The sequence below is a fragment of the Oryzias latipes genome, chromosome 8 (genome assembly GCF_002234675.1).
Source record: "Oryzias latipes chromosome 8, ASM223467v1".
In the NCBI taxonomy this organism is placed as follows: Eukaryota; Metazoa; Chordata; class Actinopteri; order Beloniformes; family Adrianichthyidae; genus Oryzias; species Oryzias latipes.
Genome location: NC_019866.2, coordinates 5,520,851 through 5,540,145, shown reverse-complemented (window position 1 = coordinate 5,540,145; position 19,295 = coordinate 5,520,851). Strand labels below are relative to the sequence as shown.

At 41.7% G+C, this 19,295-nt stretch overlaps 2 protein-coding genes across 2 annotated transcripts in view; one reads left to right on the top strand and one right to left on the bottom strand.

The window, feature by feature from the left end:
- Positions 1–10,060, top strand: part of LOC101167963 (synaptic vesicle membrane protein VAT-1 homolog) — a 41,373-nt gene extending 31,313 nt beyond the window's left edge. The window contains exons 5-6 of the mRNA XM_004071558.4: positions 1,283–1,524; positions 6,943–10,060. Coding sequence (XP_004071606.1) covers positions 1,283–1,524; positions 6,943–7,215 — 515 coding nt within the window. The 3' untranslated portion in view covers positions 7,216–10,060. The remainder of the gene's footprint in view (positions 1–1,282; positions 1,525–6,942) is intronic.
- A 1,314-nt stretch (positions 10,061–11,374) lies between these two features.
- Positions 11,375–18,967, bottom strand: LOC105354523. Its single transcript, XM_011477920.2, has 6 exons — positions 18,840–18,967; positions 17,787–17,964; positions 17,369–17,472; positions 14,101–16,722; positions 12,274–12,482; positions 11,375–12,190 (listed from the first exon to the last, which is right to left on the bottom strand). Exons 1-6 carry the CDS (start codon positions 18,879–18,881, stop codon positions 12,121–12,123), a joined length of 3,225 nt encoding a protein of 1,074 aa, XP_011476222.1. The 5' UTR covers positions 18,882–18,967; the 3' UTR covers positions 11,375–12,120.
- Between the last annotated feature and the right edge of the window lie 328 nt (positions 18,968–19,295).

Genomic DNA, 19,295 nt, shown 5'->3' with positions numbered 1-19,295 from the left:
CCTTCTTGGTACTGAACTGCCACAATTTAAAGTTATCAGACAAAATTTTTCACATGCCTCTCAGTTTTGCTCCTTTACATTTTGCTTTATTTAACTTTAAGATAAATCTCTTGAGACAAAGACTTCCCATCCTCGGGACAAGGACAAAGTAGATATAGAATAGTAGAATAGTTGTGGGTTTCCCTCAAGCTGCAGAGTAAAGATGCCTTCTTGTGAGCGGAGTGACCCCTCTATAGAGACCCATGTGACCCGTGGGAACGCCTTTGCGCTTGCTCTGTCGCAACGCTGGTCTATACATGAAGTGGGCGGGATCGGCATCCATGGAGAACAGGCCTTCGTCTTTCCGTGTTACTCAGAAAGCTACTACCCAGCATGGTATCCTCCACCCTCACCCCTTCTTGTCCCTCTGTGCCCGCTGCTTCTCTCCCAGCTTATCTGAAGTAGGCATGTCCGAACAATGGCCGTTCTATCTGCACGAAACCTGGAATGTGCCTGAATGTAGCAGGCTGGATCTCTGTTCTCTCAGAGCGTGCTTTGTGTCCCCAGTTTCCCCTGAGAAAGATGCAGATTGAGAGCACAGGCAGCGTCTAAGGAGCGGGATTAGATCAGGTTGTGGTGACAGGGGTAGCTAAAGTGCTAAAGAGGAACCGACAGGCTGAGGTCCCTCACACAAATCCCCATGAACATGTGATTTATTGAATCTAAGAAAAGAAACGTTTTTCTCAAACAGTTTTTCAGATATTTGACTCCATTACCAGACTAAATAAAACAAATTATTTATGACAAAGAGATACATGTATTGGCAGCAAAAAATTATCGGTTCATCATTCCAGTCTAATGTGTTCAAACACTTTGAATTTAGCAAAGGAGTGACCATGCAGTGTTGTAGAATATTCTAATAATGTTTCCTTTGGATTATTTAGTAGAAAAACCTCAGTGGGCTAAACTATATGAAACAAAAATGTGAATGGATTTGCCATTAATTCTTGTTTATTTGTTTGTTTGTATACATATTTAATTTACACTTGATTATTTTGCAAGAAATACAAAGAATTTGGAAAACGTCAGTATCCAAGTATTTATCTCTTAGTCACAATGGTTGAGTTTTTGGCTAAAGACGTCCTGGATCGATTGTAGGTCAGTGAGTCAGATCGTTTAAAATGAACCAATACCAATTATGAATTGTATCGTCAACCACAAATTATGATATGAATCATATCGTTGTAAAATAAACCCTGAAAGACAGGAAAGTCAGGATCTTTGTGTTCCGTCTTATTGTCAGGAGCGGCCAACATGCTGGCGGGCCAGAAGAAGAACCTTCTCGCTGTGGCCAAGAACTGGTACCACCAGTTCTCCATCCACACTCTCAGCCTGATCCAGGGGAACAAGTCGGTGTGCGGCTTTCATCTAGGCTACCTGGATGGTGAAACTGAGCTCATCACCCAAGCGATGAACACCATCCTAGATCTGTACAAGCAGGGCAAAGTCAAACCCTGTATCGACTCCACTTGGCACCTCGAACAGGTTTGTGTCTGTTAGTTTACAGTTATGTATAGATAGGCTGTTGTCTGACAAATCCATGTCTTTGGAAGGACATTCCAAACAAATAGTCATAAATTGTTTCTATCAACTGAGAAACATGGCGAAATTGAAAACCATCCTTAACTTGGTAATAATGTTTTTCTTTCTTCTCATTTAGATTATTGTATTTTGTTTTTTACTTGTTCTCGGTCTTTAAAATGTCTGCAACTCGTCCAAAATTCTGTGGCGAGGCTTTCAACAGGTGCCAGTAAACGAGCATATATAACTTCTTTACTATCCGCTTAATATTGGCTTCAATTTGGAATTTGCACGGTCAAACTCCCTTAGACATTGTTGGCCTTCAAAGGGGTTGCCCTTCGTTTGGGGAATTCTTCCTAGATTGACAATTCCGACTCCCTTGAGCGTTTTTAAAGACAGGTCAAGACCTTCAACTGTAAATGAGAACTGGACTGAGTGACCCCCTCTCATGTTCCAAACAGGAGATACCCGCTGGTTTCAAGAACCCCAAATCCCAGACTTCTGTTGAGAAATAAACAGCTTTTACTCAGTCATTAATAACCATTCTTGCTGGGCTACATTTTTTTAATACGTTCTTGCTAATCCTAATTTCTTTCATGATATTTTTTCTCTTCATTACAAGTTAATGAAGTTATAAACTGACCAATGAGACGCCTCAATAAATGCATGTGGTGGTCTCTGTTGTCCAATGTTCAAAACTTTTGACTGACAGATTCTCCAGAGCCAGCTCCACAGTGGTAGGGACGTGGCCTTCAAACAAGCTCACTTTTGATTGGAGAAAGTGGTTGTCATAGAAATGCTGACTTGGACCAACCACGACTGAATTTACTTATTTTTATCAGCGCCATTTTCTAAGCCGTTTCTATGGGTGATGTCACACTCACTCAGTCCAGTTATCAAAAACAGTCAATGGTCAAGATATTTTTATTTAGAAAACCTTTTGGAGGATTTTAATCTGTCTACACTGTGACTAAATCTTTATTTTAGTTTTTCCTATGAATTGAATAATTGTTCTAACTCCCTGTTTCTGTAATTCATTTGATTTTATGTTCCTTTTTACTACTGTGAAGCTCTGTGTGATTTTATCAGGGAAAGGGACTGTAGAAATAAACATTTACTTACTCGCTAGATACCGGATGATTTCAGCAGTGGGAGAACGCGAGATAAATGCATAAGACTGACATTAATCAACAAGACGCTAATCTTATGTTGAACAACAGCTGCTGTGCCGGCTGAGGTGAAGCAACAGCTGCACAACAGCAAGAAGTTGAAAGAAATGCAGCCTGAGATTAAATTAAATCACAGCTTTTTTAATCAAATTCAGATGGTACAGAGTTGTGTATTTTATAAAACACGGGGTATAAAATCAAATCAGTTATTCATGCATGTCAAATAAAAATGTAAAAAAAGGTTGTAAAAGTGTGTGTTAAAAGCAAGTACAATTAACATCACGCACATAAATGGACTCAACATGAAACAAATGTCAATGCTCAGTCTGATCTAAATGCCAATGAATACAAATGAGTTTCCATACTGGTTCTGAAAATGTCGAGTGCTAGTGAAGGCCCACTGTAAGGGGACAGACTGCTCCAAAGTTTGGATGCAGTCGAAGGGAAAAGACCGACCCATCTGGCCTTGAAGTTGTTGGTCAACAGAAGCGGAAGCTTCAGGAATCAGTTTTGATAAAAATGCATCTAAATTCAGATTAAACAACAAGATTGTCATCACTATGCTGAAATTGAAGTGAGTTTTTGTGCAAAAGGGTTCCTGTGTGTTTGAAAACAATGTTTCACTTTCATTTATTTGTGAAATGACAGCATCAGATTGTAATCCAAAAATAGAGAATAAATTAAACAAAAACAGTGACTGTCAAAGCAATTAAGCCCAGAACCATGAACTCTTTTCTCAACCATGAGAAAAGACTTAACCTTTGCAAGGACCCTTAAACAATGGCTGGGCATTGACCCCAATGGCATTTAGCACACATTTTGCTTGAGTTGAACATCCAACTTCTCTAAAACTCCCCTGATGTTGAAGTTAGTCACAGAGGCCCCTAAAGGGATGTAAAAGTTTTTAAAGAAATTACCGTAGTGCGCACGAGAAACCAAATATTATCTGTTTTCAGAAATCTCTATGCTGCAGCTATTCTCAAAGCAACTCCAGTCGCGACTTGGTGCACGGGACAGTATCTGGTATGCACCAGAAAGTAAGTTGTGCACACAAGAAAAGAAACCATGCGTGGCACACCTGTTTGCTTCTCGCACACCAAGTAGCTACAGCAGTGGCTTTGAGAATGGCTGCAGAAAAGGATATAGAGCCTATTACCTTTCTGAAAATATGTAATATTTGGTTTCTTGTGCACCAGATACTTGTCATGTGCACCAGTTTATTTTTTGTACACATCAGATACTTTTTTGTGCACACAGAAACCACATTTTTTTTTTATTTCTGTGTCCTGTTCGGGACACTGTAAATATTTGTCTATTAAAGAAGTTTTTTCTGCTTTTTGCAGAGCATTCCTGTTTTAAAAGACATTTTTAGGTAAAAATGTTGATGTTTTCTCCTCAAAGGTGTTTTGTTCTGGCTTAGAATAGGACCAAAACAGATTACTGAGCTTTTAACACAGAATAACTGAGAAGGAATATAAGGGAAAAGCAGGTGAGTTTGTGTGCTGTGGATGTGCAGCAGCTGGGTGTGGCCCTGCGTTCAGCAAACCGAGCCCATTCACAAGGAGCAGCTCTGTGTCTCAGTCAGGCTGACAGACTCAGATTGTTGCCGGCAAAATGAACTCTAACAGATATGAGTAGAGAGTGAGAAAAACACCAATAGAATGGCAGCGTCAGAGGCAGGCGTCTTCTGTTGACAAAGTCAGAGCAGCCGAGTCTTTTGGCCGCGTGATTGTGGCCGGAGAGAAACACCCGCTGTCTTTCTCCGCCATCTGACACCGTTTCTCTGCCTCTCCATCTGCCTGCTCTTTATATCAGACTCTTTCTCGCCGCCTTTAGATTATTAACCCTCTCTGTTTCTCTCTTTGCTTTCATTTTCTCCATCTCCCTCCAACACAGTGCATCTTTCTTCTTTTTTTTTTTTGCCCTTTCTTTCTTGTTGCCATGGCGACATCCTTTAGTCAGCATGTGCGTCTGTCTCTGGGAGGGGCCCTGAAACAGACGTGGAGTCGAAAGATGAAGGTGTATGTCAGATCATCTTTAGAATAATTCATGTTCATGTAGAGTTCTGGGCTGATGCCTGTAAACGCTTCTGCTGCCTCCATCAAAGACAAAAGGCCATCGGGGGGGGGGGGGATCACTCGTTATGACCCTAGCTCAAATGCCACGCCCTGACCCCATCCATCACCCCCCCCCCCTTTATTTCTTTTGCTTGAGACATCCATAAAGCTGTTTTTAGAATTAGAAAAGGTGTTTCCTTCAGTTTTTTTCCATTTTCTCGCCTTTAGAGATTGCCGAGAGGCTAACAGTCTTGACAGAAGCTACAAATGACGCAATCTTGTCCCAACGCCCAGGAGCCAGTTATCTAGTGAAAGGAGGCTGGAGGGGGGTGATGGAAATGGGGGGTGGAGTAGGGCCTTGGTGTCTGTTCCTGAGTTTCATTCAGGCTCAAAATGATTCTTATAATTCCTAAACTCCCTCCCTCCCGGTACATATTCTTCATCTCAGGGATACCAGTTGCTTTGTCCACCCCCTTCTCCTCCTCCTCCTCCTCCTCCACCCATCCTCCACTTCAAACTCCCACACCCCCACCTCCTTTCCCATGTGTCTAAGTCGTCAGAGCCACGTTTCAGCATGGCTTTACGTTGCTAGGAGATGGCCCTGTTGCCGTGGCATTAGTCGTTAGGTGGTCTGCCTGCCTCGCACAAATGGGGGGTGGAGGAAAGAGGGAAGGCTCTGGGATGGAGACAGGAACAGACAGTGGACAGAGCTCAGTGGTCAAGAGGAGGGTGGGGTCGATTTTTGCTGGGACCTTTCACTCGTCGAGACAGAAGGGGAGTCGGTTAATCCATGACTGAGAGGGGGTTTGAAGGGGGATGTCACTAAATTCAAGAATTTTTGCTGAGTAGACTTTTTTTTTCTCTTTACACTGTGATGGTTTAAACAAAAAGAAAAGCACCCTGCATGTCTTTGAAACTCAATGTGCAACAGGTTGCTGAGTTTTAATCTGCAACTACTGTTCCTCACACTGAATTATAAAATTCAAACCATTTCCAAATTGATTTAATATGAAGTTATGCCTTGCAAACATCTTGAACCAACGCATAAATGCACAATGGCAGCGTTTACATGTTACATTTGGATTCTTGACTTTTATTAGGCTGAATTTGTTGAAAAAAATAAAAACTACATTTTAAATGATAAAAAAGCTCAGTCATATTTAGACTCTTTCTACAGGTTTACTATGCAGTTTTGCCTGTGTAAACCAGGTAAATTACAACCTCATTTAGCAGAGCAAGTTCTTATCAAACAAATTAAATTTTATTCCACTTTACTTTCACTAAATACCTAATCATTCAGAGGGTGAGTTAAGACGGCTGAAAAAAAAACCTCATGAAATTACTAAATTGTGACTGTCTTCTAGATCAAGCTTGTGATTGGATGTCTTTTTGCTTGCATCACATGTGCAAAAAAGGCAAAGATTCGTAGAGAATAGTGAAAAAAACTGACAGTTTTCCAGAAACCAATTATTTTCTTCCCAATCTTTTTTTTTCTTTATTTAACAACATTATCTTGTTTGTATCTGTGGTTTTCATCAGATAATGCCGATACTCCAGCAGATACGCTGATAATGCAGATTATTATTAGAGTATCCTTTCATATATTTTATATATATATATATATATCCTTTTATATATTTCTTGGTATTCCGGTTGGAAAACAGTGAAAAACCGAGAATGCAGGTTGTTTAGCTGAAAAGCTGAAAGACACACGGTCAACCATGGAGAACTTCAAAACGGGAACTGACTGTCTGCGATGCAAAAATGCTGACATGCCATCCGCTCCTTTGTTCAGTGTCAGGAAATCAACATCTGCTTTGTTTAAAATAGTCATAAAAAATGTCCTCAATTAAACTTCGGCTTTGTCATTCTTTAGAAAATTCTGTATTTGTTTCCTTCAGCTACAACATTTTCATTTAGAGTTTCGATAATCATTCATATATCACATATTTAAGTGATATTTGAAGACGAACCTGGAAGATTTGTTCCTTCTTCATGAAGATTAAGGGTGGAGACGCTGTTGTGGGGTTGGAGAGGAAGTTGGCTGCTTCTCCTCCCTGTCAACATATTTCTGAATGAGTGATTCCCCGAAAAGCCTTTCTCTCCATTTACTCTCATAGAGCCTCTAGTAAATGTCTTTTCTCTCACTCCCTCAGGTTGGGGAGGCAATGAGAAAAATGCAGGAGAGGAACAACATCGGCAAAGTGATCCTCACCACAGAGCCAATGCCCGAGGAGGAGAAGAAGGAGGAGACCAAAAAGGAGGACAAGAAAGAGGACAAGAAGAAGGATGACAAGAAGAAGGAGGACAAGAAGAAGGACGATGGGAAGAAGGAGGAGAAGAAGGAGGAAAAGAAGAAGGAGGAGCCCAAGAAGGAGGAAAAGAAGGAGGAGGAGAAGAAGGAGGAAGCGAAAAAGGAGGAGAAGTGAGAGGGAGGGATGGAGAGTCGACCTTTGTGTCCTGGGAGCTGGGGGTGTGGTGGGGGTGGTGTGTTAGCAAAGGTGGGAAGGATTTGTTATTGATGTGAAAATGGCAGCAACATTATGAGTCTTTCTCCTCCCCTCCATCACCTCTGGAGTCCACTGTGATTACTCAGGCCTGACTCCACCCACTTTTTCCCTCCGCTTTCTACAGCTAATACAGTCCTGCAGCCACTTATGATGAGCTGTGGTCATTTCCTACTTTCTTTCCTGATCAGATATCGAACACTATTGGGAGTCACAGAGAGGCGTGGAGAATGGTGGGCTTGGTCCAGACCTGGGGTCTCCTTGACAACCGTTAATCCCCGTTCGCACTCCGGCCTCACCCTCTACCCCCCCCCCCCCCCCCCCTCACCCCGTGCCTCTCTGCACTTCGACTCCCACTGTGCTAAATTGTTGTGCTCTGACTTCCACCTGCCCCCCCTTACCCTTGTGATCTGGGTCCCCACCCTCCTTTCACACATCTCCCACATCACCACAACCCACCGACAGGCCGGACCCAGAGACAGGCACAAAGACAGGCAGATAACACAAAAACCACACCCACCCACACGCCGCTCTTCCCGTGTCCACTCCTTTGTTATGTCACTAAGGATGAGTCAGATGCGCCTCTGATTGGCTGATGCACATCTTCTCCCCAGGAGACGCCTCCATCATAGTTCTGATGGTGCGTCCATGCTCACATCGAATGTTAGTTAGTTCTATACCTAATCAGACAGACCTTCCACCCAATCCAAGCAAAGTTGATATGGTGGCTGCAGCCTACACTCGCCTGAATAGGAATTTTATTTCATAATGAGCCTTTTTGTGCTGTGTTGAATACAGAGGCTGAACTTACTCCTCAGCTTCCTTTCCCTTAGTTACAAAAAAATTTCTAGCTGACCAACTGTTGGCAAGAAGTGCACAGTGCCAATTAAGAGAGAATTTGTTTCTGTCCAAACAAGCTGCAAGTGCACACACAAACATACAGGCTCAGAATGTGATGAAAGAGGCACTGTCATTTTCAGACAGTGAAGGGCCTGAAATGAGCAAGTTAAGAAGGTGAATACAAGTTCTTTCTTTGCATCAACCTCTTTTTTTTTTCTTCCTCCAATTCTTCATTCTCCTCGAGGCATTCCATGGCACTCTGCTCCTTTCACAGCGACCTCTCGCCTGTCGATCACTCTGACCTGTGAGAGGAGAATTCAACCCGAGCTGGTGTCCGCACTTCGCCTCACCACTCCTCTCCCTCTTTCTCTTTCTTTTTCTGTTTTCCTCTCTGCGGTCGGCATAGCAACAGGCGTCAGGCTCATCAGAGATGGCACTGTGGTCTGTTCCTCCACCTCCCTCTCTGCATCTTTCTTTTCTCCTCTCCGAACGCTGCATTTAGTTGCTGGTGACAGTATTTGAATAAAAAAAAAGTAGACAAAGGGGTATTAAAAATGGAATTTCTTTTCAATTTTCACTGACAATGTGTCCAAGTAGCAGCATTCTGCTATCACAGCACACCGCTCCCCCTATTGGACAAGATTGTGACGGAGAATATCAATCAGAAACCTTAAGCCCTGTCTCTGTCTGCCCCGCTGCCCGTCTCTAAGTTCAGCCTCACAGTCAAGACTCAGATGGTGACGAGTGAATTTGTATAATTAAATAAAAAACTAAAATAGCAAAAGAAAAAAAAAAGAAAACAGAAAATAAATGGAAGCAAAATGTTTCCTAAAAAAAAAAAAGTAAATAAATAAAACAGTTGATGTGTTAGCATGAGTGCCCCCCACCCACCCCCATGTGCTGTGTGGTGTGCCGTTGTGTGTGAAGACGTGTGTGTCCTCAGGTTGTTTGTCAGGTTTTAAAAGCACCTACCCTGCCACACATCCGCCCTACACTACTCTGCTACAGTCGCATGTAGCTCCAACTTGACCCATCTTTCTCCTCCAACCCCCCTCCCCCCATGTCTGATAAGAGGCTTGTGTTATGAGGACACTTGGTATTAGTATTTTGCACTCTGCTGGCTGATCTTAATGCACTTCTAAGCATGGCGGTCGCACTCCAGTCCCATCACGGCTTTGATTTCCTTCCAAGTTTGCGGCCTGTTTCCCATCATCCACTCCCAGCGTATCTGCTGGAGCCGCACAGGTGGCACACTGTGGTGTAACGGACGGCCCCTTAGTCGGTCCCCGATCAGATCAGGCCAAGCTCTCCTGTGTGGCAGCGAAAATCAAAGTGTCCATCCATCCCTGACTGAAGGAGGTAAAATGTGGAGCTGGGGTCTGGAGTGCAGCCACCATGCTGGTGTGGGGAGTGATTGTGTCCTGTCAGCCTCTGGTTAGTGTTCTGTTCTAATCTGCTGGGCTCCCTTTGTGAACCTGTGGACGGTGCTTCTCTTCAGAGTGCCATGTGAGAATCAAATGCTTCAGTAAAAGAAGAAAAAAAAAAGAAAAAATGTTTTACTTACTATGTTATTCATGATTTACCTTTTATATTTTTGTTTGTTTTGTTATCCAAGGGTTTAAAGTTCAAAGCTCATACAGTGCTCTTTATGTGGGGACCTGCCAACCTGCACTCCTTTTAAATGTGATGAAGTTTTTTCTGTTGGTCTAAACCATGTGTGCCAAACTGTATGTATATTCTTCTGTCAATGCTTTGAATATTAACAGTGCATAAAAAGATATAAAGAAAATTCCGATTTTTGGATGCGTTTCCATCGACCTTGAAGAGGAAAGAAAAATGCAAATTGTAGGTGTACAAGTTTTGTATTCCAAATGCTCATGGGTGCTGACAGTGTTTTCCTGCAGTTTATAAAAGGTGTGTTTTTTGACTTGTTCGAGTCTTGCTAAAGCTTACATCTGCACTGTGCCTCCCTATTTGCACAAAGCTTATCTGAATCCAAGGCCCTTCCTTTGTATTTATATTATTAATACTGTGCTTATCCACCTCTTGCATCTCATGAAAAACAGGTTGAACCCTCATGTCTTAAACTGAATTCTTCACCAAGCGACACAGATGAGCTAAACTCTGCAAAATCCAAAGTTACTTGCTATTCCTTTGAGTGTTTCACTGTTAGGTCATTAGTACAGAAACAGATGTGCTCATGCAGCTAGTGCAGAGACGACACTGGAGCTCCACAAAACCCCAACTTGCTGGCTGATAGTACCTCGGCTCCGGCTTGCCCCAGACACAACACTTCCGCTTTACAGCAGCTCACAGTTCACTCAAGGATTGTTAGCTATTCCTCTTTTCCTGTGCTGCATCTGCAGAACCTCTTGACAAGTGTAGCAGCTCCGCAGCAGCCAAAACTCCTCTCCCTATCAGCTCCTTCTCTCTGCATCACACGTTCATGTAAAAAAAAAAATATAAACTTCCCTTTGACATCTGGAATTTAGGGTTGCACACATTCATCTGCATGAGCAAAACAGATCAGACATTTTTCTTTTAACATTTCCTCCTTTTTCTAGGATGAATTCAATGGTTTCACGTCTGGAGTTGGGGTTCGAGTGGATCTGTTGGTTGTAGTCCACCTCTTCCTTCTCCATCTTGTCTGAGAGCTTCTCTGCCACAGTGAAGTAGGACTGTGTGTCATCTTTTTAGTCATTACAGACACTTATGCAAGAGCAACTCAAGAGATACACAAGGGCAAATAGGTGTTACAAGAAAATCAAGGTGATCTTTTTTTTTTTTGCAACTTTAGATTAATACTTAGGATCAGTAATGGCATTTCCAGCAGCTTCTCTTGTGTTTGTCTTGGCGTGTAGCAGACGTTCCTCCTTGGCACCCACTGTTCAGCTTTGAGGCGAATTTCTTTGTTTCTCAGGTCATACCAAACGGCGGTTTCCTCATTACTAAAACAAACACATTTTGCATTAAACCACTCACACAGACACACCAAACCTCCGTGTTTGTGGGGGAAGGATCTGTCCCAATTTGCCTGCGCTCATTCAGTCTGGGAACGTTAGCCGACAGCCATCCCTTCATTGAGAAACTACAATCTCTTTGGGATTGTCATGTACAGTACTAGAGTAGATGAGCGAAATATCCTGCAAATAGCTCTGATAGTTTTTATAATGGAGGAGGAAAAGGCACAGCTTCAGCACGGAAGGCTGGAAAGCTAAAAAAAAACCACATCTCTGGGAGTGCTTTAGAAACTTGCTTCACCTCCATCCCATAATACACCCCCACTAGTGTTCAGTAATCTTTTGCAAGACATACCCAACAGGTTCATTTCTCAATTTCCATTTACCTGTCTGTTCCTGTGTTGAAGCTTTAGGTTTGTCTCATGGCTGCAAACACACTTCTAGCAAACAACTTTGTTTTTTAAACCCTTTGAATTGATGCTGCTTCTGTGCTTGACTCTGGGTTTACTGCGTGGTGCCATGTTGTCCACATGGTCTTTAGAGCTTGTAACGCTTCAGTGTGTAATGTTACCATATGCCTTACATGTTTTCCAGGACTAATAAAACAAAAGCATAACAAAAATTCACTTTTTTTTTTATTTCTGTGCCTGCTTTGAGGAGCAATCAAGCACAAAATGTGTGATTTATTAGACAAATTTTACACATATCTTACAACAATATTATTTCTTTCCTTAAAAAAGTGTTGTGCACAAAATATTGTGTGAAAACTTTGTTTCATTAAAAAAAACTCAGAAAAATAACATTTTCATTTATTTTACACTAAATTAAAATAGTAAGCTTTAAGAAACTTTTGAGGACAAAATCCTGCGACCTGAAATAAAGTCTGGATCAGTATGATGATAATTAAATATCATCATAGAATTTCTACAATTGACAGGATATTCAGTCCATATTGAAGTAATTAAAATCTGCTATAAAAACAACAAAAATACTTCTCTAAAAGCTTTAAATAAGACATTGCTGTTTGTTACGCAATTCCGTATCTCTCAAGGGTTTCAGTCAAATGGGTTAGGTAGTTTGAATCAGGGTATCCACCTCTGAAATTAGAAAAGAGAGACATCATTCTCTGTGTTTCCATTGCCAAGCACACATGTCTAAGTCACAGAGAGGGTTCACTTACTTTGCTTTGCCCTCACATAAGCTGGTCTTGTGTGGGATGCAGTTCCAGTCCACCTTAGCATCTGTTTCCTTGCCTTTCACTGTAAAGGTGAGTCCCTTTTTGAAGGCTTTATGTAGCCTGGGAAGCAGCTGTTGTACCGTATCGCAGTTCGGGAAGAAGGCCTCAAATGTTCCTCCCCTAAATGGTTTTCCAGGAGATGGATGACTCTCCTGATAAGGAAAAAAGTGCTCAAGATTCAAGAACTTGTAATTCAAAAACCGAAACAACAAACTTATATTTACCATTTAACTCTAAAGAACCCAAAAACAGTTTTCTTCTGGGCTTTTAAAGTTAATTTGACTTTTTTGTTTGTTTGTTTGTTTGTTCATTTTGAGTAAGAGCAATTAACAGCAGCCGAAAATGAACAAAATAATTATCCCCTTCATGCCATTCCTCAGTGTCAGGGTGATGTTAAATTAAGCGGAGTCCTGGATTTAATGGTATGTCACAAATTAGGCATGAAGGGGTTCAAATTAAAAATGATAAATAAATAAATAAAAAATAAATAAAAATGACGGCCAAATTTGACCTCAAGGGTTCTCCAGGGTCAATGAGTGTTACTTTATTCAGTCGTTACATTTAAGATCGTCGTTACACTAATATCTGATCACAACACTAAGATAAATGTTAAATAGGATAAAAAAATGTTCACAGGAGAAAGTTTCTTGTTTCCATAAAGTAACAAAAATTGTGAATCTGTGAGTTTTACAGTTCAGGAAACACAGCTTTGGTTTATTCCCAAAACCAAAGGGCGTAACATCAACTTCTAGCACCAGCTAGGGATGCATTATTCTCATTAATAATGCAATGACCAAGCAACTTCGTTAGTTTGTTGACAAATATAAAGTGCTTCTCATCAGTGGTAAAGCCCAAGCAAAGAAAGACTAAAACTAATGGCAACGTAATTGGACCAGCAACTCCAATTCTTCTAGAAAAATGGTGCATTTCTGGAGCACCGCTGATTTATTCTGGACTTCACATCTTAAAAATCTCAGTCTTTTAATGGTTCCGCTGTTAACACCTTTTATAACGGCATCATAAAAATGTGTGTGATTGTTGCCGTTTGTTAGAGCTCAAATCTGAAGGTAAAGTTGGGTGAAATGTTCAGCAAGCAACGACTAAAGCATACTGAAAAAAAAAAACAACCCAACAGGAGAATGATTGCCAGGCCACATGTCAGAGTCCAGTTTAAGTCCAAACCCACGTCCTGCATGATTTAAACTGGTAAAGCTAAAAAACAAACCACTCCAGCTGTCTTTTAATCTGTTTTAAAAGTGTTCTCAGTGTTTTAGCCTAAATAAAAAAAAACTCTGTGATTCTCTAGCCTTTATGCTATCTTGTGGGGTCCAGGTGACCCGACCCTTACATTGACGTGTTATCCCTCCCGTGACAAAGGTGGACAGGATTTCATGTCTGCCATGGACACCAGTGAAAATCAGAAATCATTGGGGGGGAAAAAGTTCAGCCCGTTGTCTTGATGTACATGGATCTAGTTGTCTACAAGTGAAGGCGTCCAAACGGAGCGGAAAAGAGGGGTTTGTTGCCACACAGCGTATTTTCTGTCACAAAAATGCTCTTTTTCAAATGACATTTTTTGTCTGCTCCTGATTCACAACGATTAAATACTCAAAGATACAATTTTGAGCTTAATTTTCTTTATATATGTCCTCCATCACCAAAAAATGACACAAGAACATGTTAAAAACACCTTTTACATCAGAGTGGGTCAGTCATCACAAAAATAACACAAGAGGATGATACAACCCCCCATTTTTTCTAATTACTCACCCCTTGAAACCCATCAGGAATGCTGTAGGTGACCTTGATAACACCATACTGGTTGTAACCTGGTAACTTCATGTTCAGTTTGGACATCTTCATCTTACCCTGGATGTTTTGGGGTGTCAGGTCTGTCTCTGGACAAACTCTGCATCTGGTGTGATATTTTTCCAAGCACTTTTGGCACATGATGACCCCACATTTAGTTCTCGCCAGTGACACCATTTTCTCCCCACAGGGACAAGAGCCCACTGGATTGCTCTGACTTGAACAATGTTGGTCTAGAGGATTCTCCATTTCTGTATGCATCTGCCTTGAACCATTCCTCTGGGTATCAGCTGCTGTTCTTTCTTTCTCGGTTATTCTTGGGGCTGTGCCATTGACAGAACCTGTACATGCATCCCTACTTGTTACAGAGACATCTCCATGTGGAGATCTCCTTCTCTTGTTGTCTTGTGCCTCTGCTACAGATGGAGAGCTCACTTTCTCCCTGGATATGTATTCCTTTGTTACTGGAGATAAATGCAAGGATCCATTTGCAAACTCCTTTCTACCATAGTCGCTACTGTAGGTTGTTTTCCATTGCAGACTTTCATGGGTCCAATTAGCTTTGGCAGTTTGGGTCTCTGGGATCCTTTGGGGGTTGTTGTGAAGGTCTAGACTATTGCTTTGACCTAAAGAGGGATATGAGTAGTGGTGTTGTCCAGGGTCTCTTTTAAATACCTCTAATAGTGTGGCACAAATTTGAGAGCACATCTCCTTTGGACCAAGAAGAAAGAAGCACTGGTCCAGAATGTGGACGCTAACCTTCTTAAATGAATTCTTTATCTCAGATAAACAAGCCTGTATATTTTCATCGGCCATGTCAGAGACACCCAGATCTGACACAGCGACCCTTTTTAATGAGAAATCTGAGCGAACGGAGTCTACCAACTTCTGCAAACGTTGCTTACATAACATGACTTTAGATAAATCTGCTCCTGTTAATATGAGAGTCAGATTTCTGTTGTCCGGAGAGACGCGCTGTTTCATTTGGATATCAGAGGTCAAGTCCTCCACACGAGTCTTGTACGCATCCTTAATGTGGAGCCACATCACCTGAGAAATCTCTGAAATCTCTTCACTATGGACCTGCTGCTTCGGTTTTTCTGTTTTACCACTGAAGCTGGAGGACCTCCCTCTGACTGACAGTTTACTAGAATCCTCAGAACTTTTTGGAGACTTCTCCTGAGGGGTTCCAGAAAAACTGCTGGCTCGCCTCAGTGAGTGTCCAGACCCAGGAGGGGACGGTGCGAAGCCTCCTGACAGACTGGATAGACGAGGACTAAGCTGGTATTCTGAATTTATAGGAGTGGAATCGATTTTGTCTTTGCTCTGTGATAATGTCTCCACCATAAAAGGAGACGCTGTTTTTCTACTTTTAAATAGGATGTCTTCACCAGTGTTTTGGGATAAAACCCTGGGGAATTCTTTGTCTGAGATGACTGGTATTTCTGCCGGAACATCGTACCCTGTGGAAGACCTGATCTGCGCTTGTTTACTGGTCAGTGAGTTGGTTTGGGTAGTGAAGTCTGGTGGGCGATCCCCTAAACCAGCTATCCCCGAGTCTTTAAATCGAGCGGCTAGTTTATACGTTTTTGGGGTTTCCCCTTTCTTTTCTTTTTCTGATGATCTCAATGTCAGCTTCAATTTTTTATTGTGAGATCCTTCAGCTGATCTTGCGATGACAGGGCTTCTTTCTTCAACCGCAAAAGGTGAAACGGGAGTCTTAGGATCCAGAAAACCTGGAGCTTGTTTCCATTTCTTGCCGCCTTCTACTTGAAGGTAGTATTTTGCCTCAGATATGTCGCTGCTGCTCCCGATAATGTAGAGGTTTTGCTCATCCTCATTCAGAAGAAGTTTTGGAAATTTAGAGCTTAAAACCTTCATGGCTTTTTGCAGGTCTCCAAACAGGATCCGCTTCGAGAGCTGCTCTCGGCAGATTTGACGCTCATTGTCCAGGTAAAGCTGACTTATAGCCTGTTTCGCTCGTCTCAAGCGGTCCTGCTCTCCGCCCTTCTTTGTCTCTGTAGCTTTGAGAAGCAGCGTGGTCAGGCCTTGGCTTGTCGCGTCTACAGCCTCTATGTTGTACCGATCCAGGATGTCCTGGAATTCCTTCCTGCAGAGTTTGTGTAGATACTGAAACATATCTGCATCCATGATAAGAGTGGATTCCTCAGCAGATGTGGACGGAGGCTGCAGAGCAGCACTGTCAGGTCGGCTGTTCTCGTTTATGTCCTTGCCACCAGATTTCCCATCAGATGTCTTCCCATTGGGATGTTTTTCTCTTTGCTTAAGAGGTTTATCTTCAGAGACTTTGGCATGAGTCATCTGGGGTGTCTGAACGGAGCGGGAACCGCTTGGCGCAGACAGATCGGATGAATTTTTATCTGCTGACTCTGGACCACCACTATGTCCAAGTAGTTGAGTTAAGGCTGATTGCACCGCGGAGTAGGAGCCTTGCAGTGAATAGCAATTTCGGACTTCAGTGAAGTTAGCCTGGACATCATGACTCTTAGAAAGATCGATCAGAGCCGTGATTCCCCCAGGAAGAAGGCTGCAATCCACAGTGGCAGTTAGGCTCAAGATGACCTAAGATAATAGAAACAGAAGAACATGCTGAATGTATTGGATATTTTTCTATATCTACTCCAATCATCTTTTGATGTATATTAATATCATTCCCTGTGGTCTTCTAATTCTGTTTATGCCGTTTTAATGCAAAATCAAAAAATTCTGTCGTTTTCAAGGAGTTTTTTAAGCAGAGCGGTAGGAGTTCATCGGAAATTCACCTCCGAGTTGTGGACGGGACTGTTAGCGTGGTGTAAACCTGTGCTCATTTCCCATAATGCCTTTTTTGCTAGCTTATAGCCCCTAACAACCCCATCGTGTCATAATCAGTGCAACAAAAATGACGAGCAATATAAGGGATATCCAGCCGTGCAGTTTTGAGCCAGATGCCAGCTCGGAAGAGGAAAACAAAGACGTTAATTTGTCTGCAGGTGGATGCATCGGGATGGAATAGAGTAGGAACTTGTGGTTCACCCAAACTGCATTTTTTTTGTCTGCTCTTGATTCTTCACGATTTAAATAAAGAAATACAGAGAAAATGCTATTTTAATCTTAATTTTCCTTATATACGTGCCTAATCATGAGAAAGATGCAGCAAAAACATGTTACAAACACTCATTGGGGTGGGTCTTCACACATTACTGAGTAGCAGTGCGGCTCCTCGTACCTGGTCTGGCTCCAAACGTTCTCGATGCTCTGTTGCTGTGACTCTGTACTTCTTCTCATCCACTTCCAGAGTGTGCTGGCTGCGCTGAATAATTCTTTGTGCCGCTGTGTGAGAGGGGGTCATTGGATGGAAATCAGTCACAGTCTGGAAAGCATCCTGACTAAGCGGTTCTGCCACTGGCCGCTGCATTGACTTGCATGCCAGCGTTGAGTAAATTACTATTGACAGCAGATATATTGAAATACCTTACTCGCTTTATGTAAATGACGGCAAAAAGATCGATCAAAAAGATAGATTTTGAAGTACGTTCCACTACAAACTTGAAATTGCATGTATTGTTCTCAGACATTGCATGCCTGCATTTGAATAATTATTCAGGAATGATCCCCTTTCTTGAGCACAAGATGAACCCACTGACCTCCACTGTCCTCAAATGTAATGAGGGCAGATCCGGCTCTGTCTATGACGACAGAGTCTATTTCCCCTCCTCCATTCCTCTGTCTTAGAAAGTGGATGAATAACTTGTCTTTCAGCCTGTTATGTTCAATGTCTGTGGGGAGATTCTTCACCCGGATGGTCCTGCCTTGCTCTGCCATCTGCTGGGAGAAACCCAGGACATGGACATCAATGGGAGAAACCCAACCACATGTCTGCACGAGATAAACATTTGCACAAACCAAATTCTGCAGGTTGGAAGAGTAGAAAAAATATCAAGCCTGCATGTGACACCTCTGAAAGAAACCCGTTAAAGTTACAAGACAATAATACAAGGACCCCGCCCTTGGAAACAGAAACAAAGCCTCTTCTCATAATCTAGCACCCCCTAGTGGTTATTTCTGTGATGCTCCTTACGTTTTTACAGCACTATCAACATTTTAGATCAGCTTTTTTCTTGAAATGTTGCCACTTTTTAGTAGTTCATTAATGTTCGTGTTTAATTTTAAACAACTTATTGTTTTTGTTTTATGAATCTTAGCCAGAAAGATGGGAATTTATGCTAAAAAAGAAGAAGAAGAAGAAGAAGAAAAGGTCATGGAGTGATTCTTCCACCATTGAGACATGTTCACTGAACAGTTCAGTATAGTCAGGGAGCTTATGAATATAAATAACTTTATGTACATTAATATAAATAAGAAAACAGCAGTGATAAACATATCCACTCTTACATCCATAAACACTGACATCAAGTTGTTTACAAATCTGCCCAATCCCCAAATGTATTTCATTTTATTTATTTTTTCTTCAAATGTTTAGATATATACCCTTTTCTACTTTCCAGTAAAAGTTTTAATACAAAACTGCACGATCGTGTAGGAAAAACGACAGAGGAAGTCATACTGTCTGCTGCAGGGTCGAGAGTTAAGGAAGTAAATAAATCAAAACGATCGTCGTCTGTCGCAAAACCAGCGACCAAAAAAAAAAAGGTGAAGAAATGAACCGTGAATTTCAATGAGATGCTTTCGTTACCGACCTTACAAATGCTCCACGATCGGTAGTCTTCTTTCGCTAACATTTAAAGATGGTCATTCTTTTCCTCACAGCGTAAGCCTTACGCCGTAAGGAAAGTGAAACTGATTACGTGCAGTGCCGTTTTTGTCCGATAGGGGGCGACACAAGGCTATATGAACGTGTGTGTGTGTGTTTGTTTGTGTGTGTGTGCAAGTGACTTCGACGTTTCAATGAACGTCCCAGGGAGATAAAAAAAAGAAAATGTGTGAGTTCATTTATTATTTAATTTTACAATAGGCTGGCTATAAACAATATATTTTTTAAATAAATATGATATTGTTTTGCTGGACTTTGTCTTATTACACTTTCTTAAAACTTTTGTGTTGGTAATAAAACATAAAAAAACTTCCTTTTACTCAAACAATATTGTAATAGTCAGTATGGCAACCAAACTTTTAAAACAATGTTTCACGATTTT

Bases quoted from the DNA above. Each gene is read 5' to 3' on its own strand.
- LOC105354523 (XM_011477920.2), bottom strand. From the start codon at position 18,881: ATGTTAGCGAAAGAAGACTACCGATCGTGGAGCATTTGTAAG. The intron at 17,965-18,839 runs GTCGGTAACGAA...TTCTCCCAGCAG, and splicing joins GATCGTGGAGCATTTGTAAG to ATGGCAGAGCAAGGCAGGAC. The intron at 12,483-14,100 runs GTGAGTAATTAG...TTTCCTTATCAG, and splicing joins TTCCTGATGGGTTTCAAGGG to GAGAGTCATCCATCTCCTGG.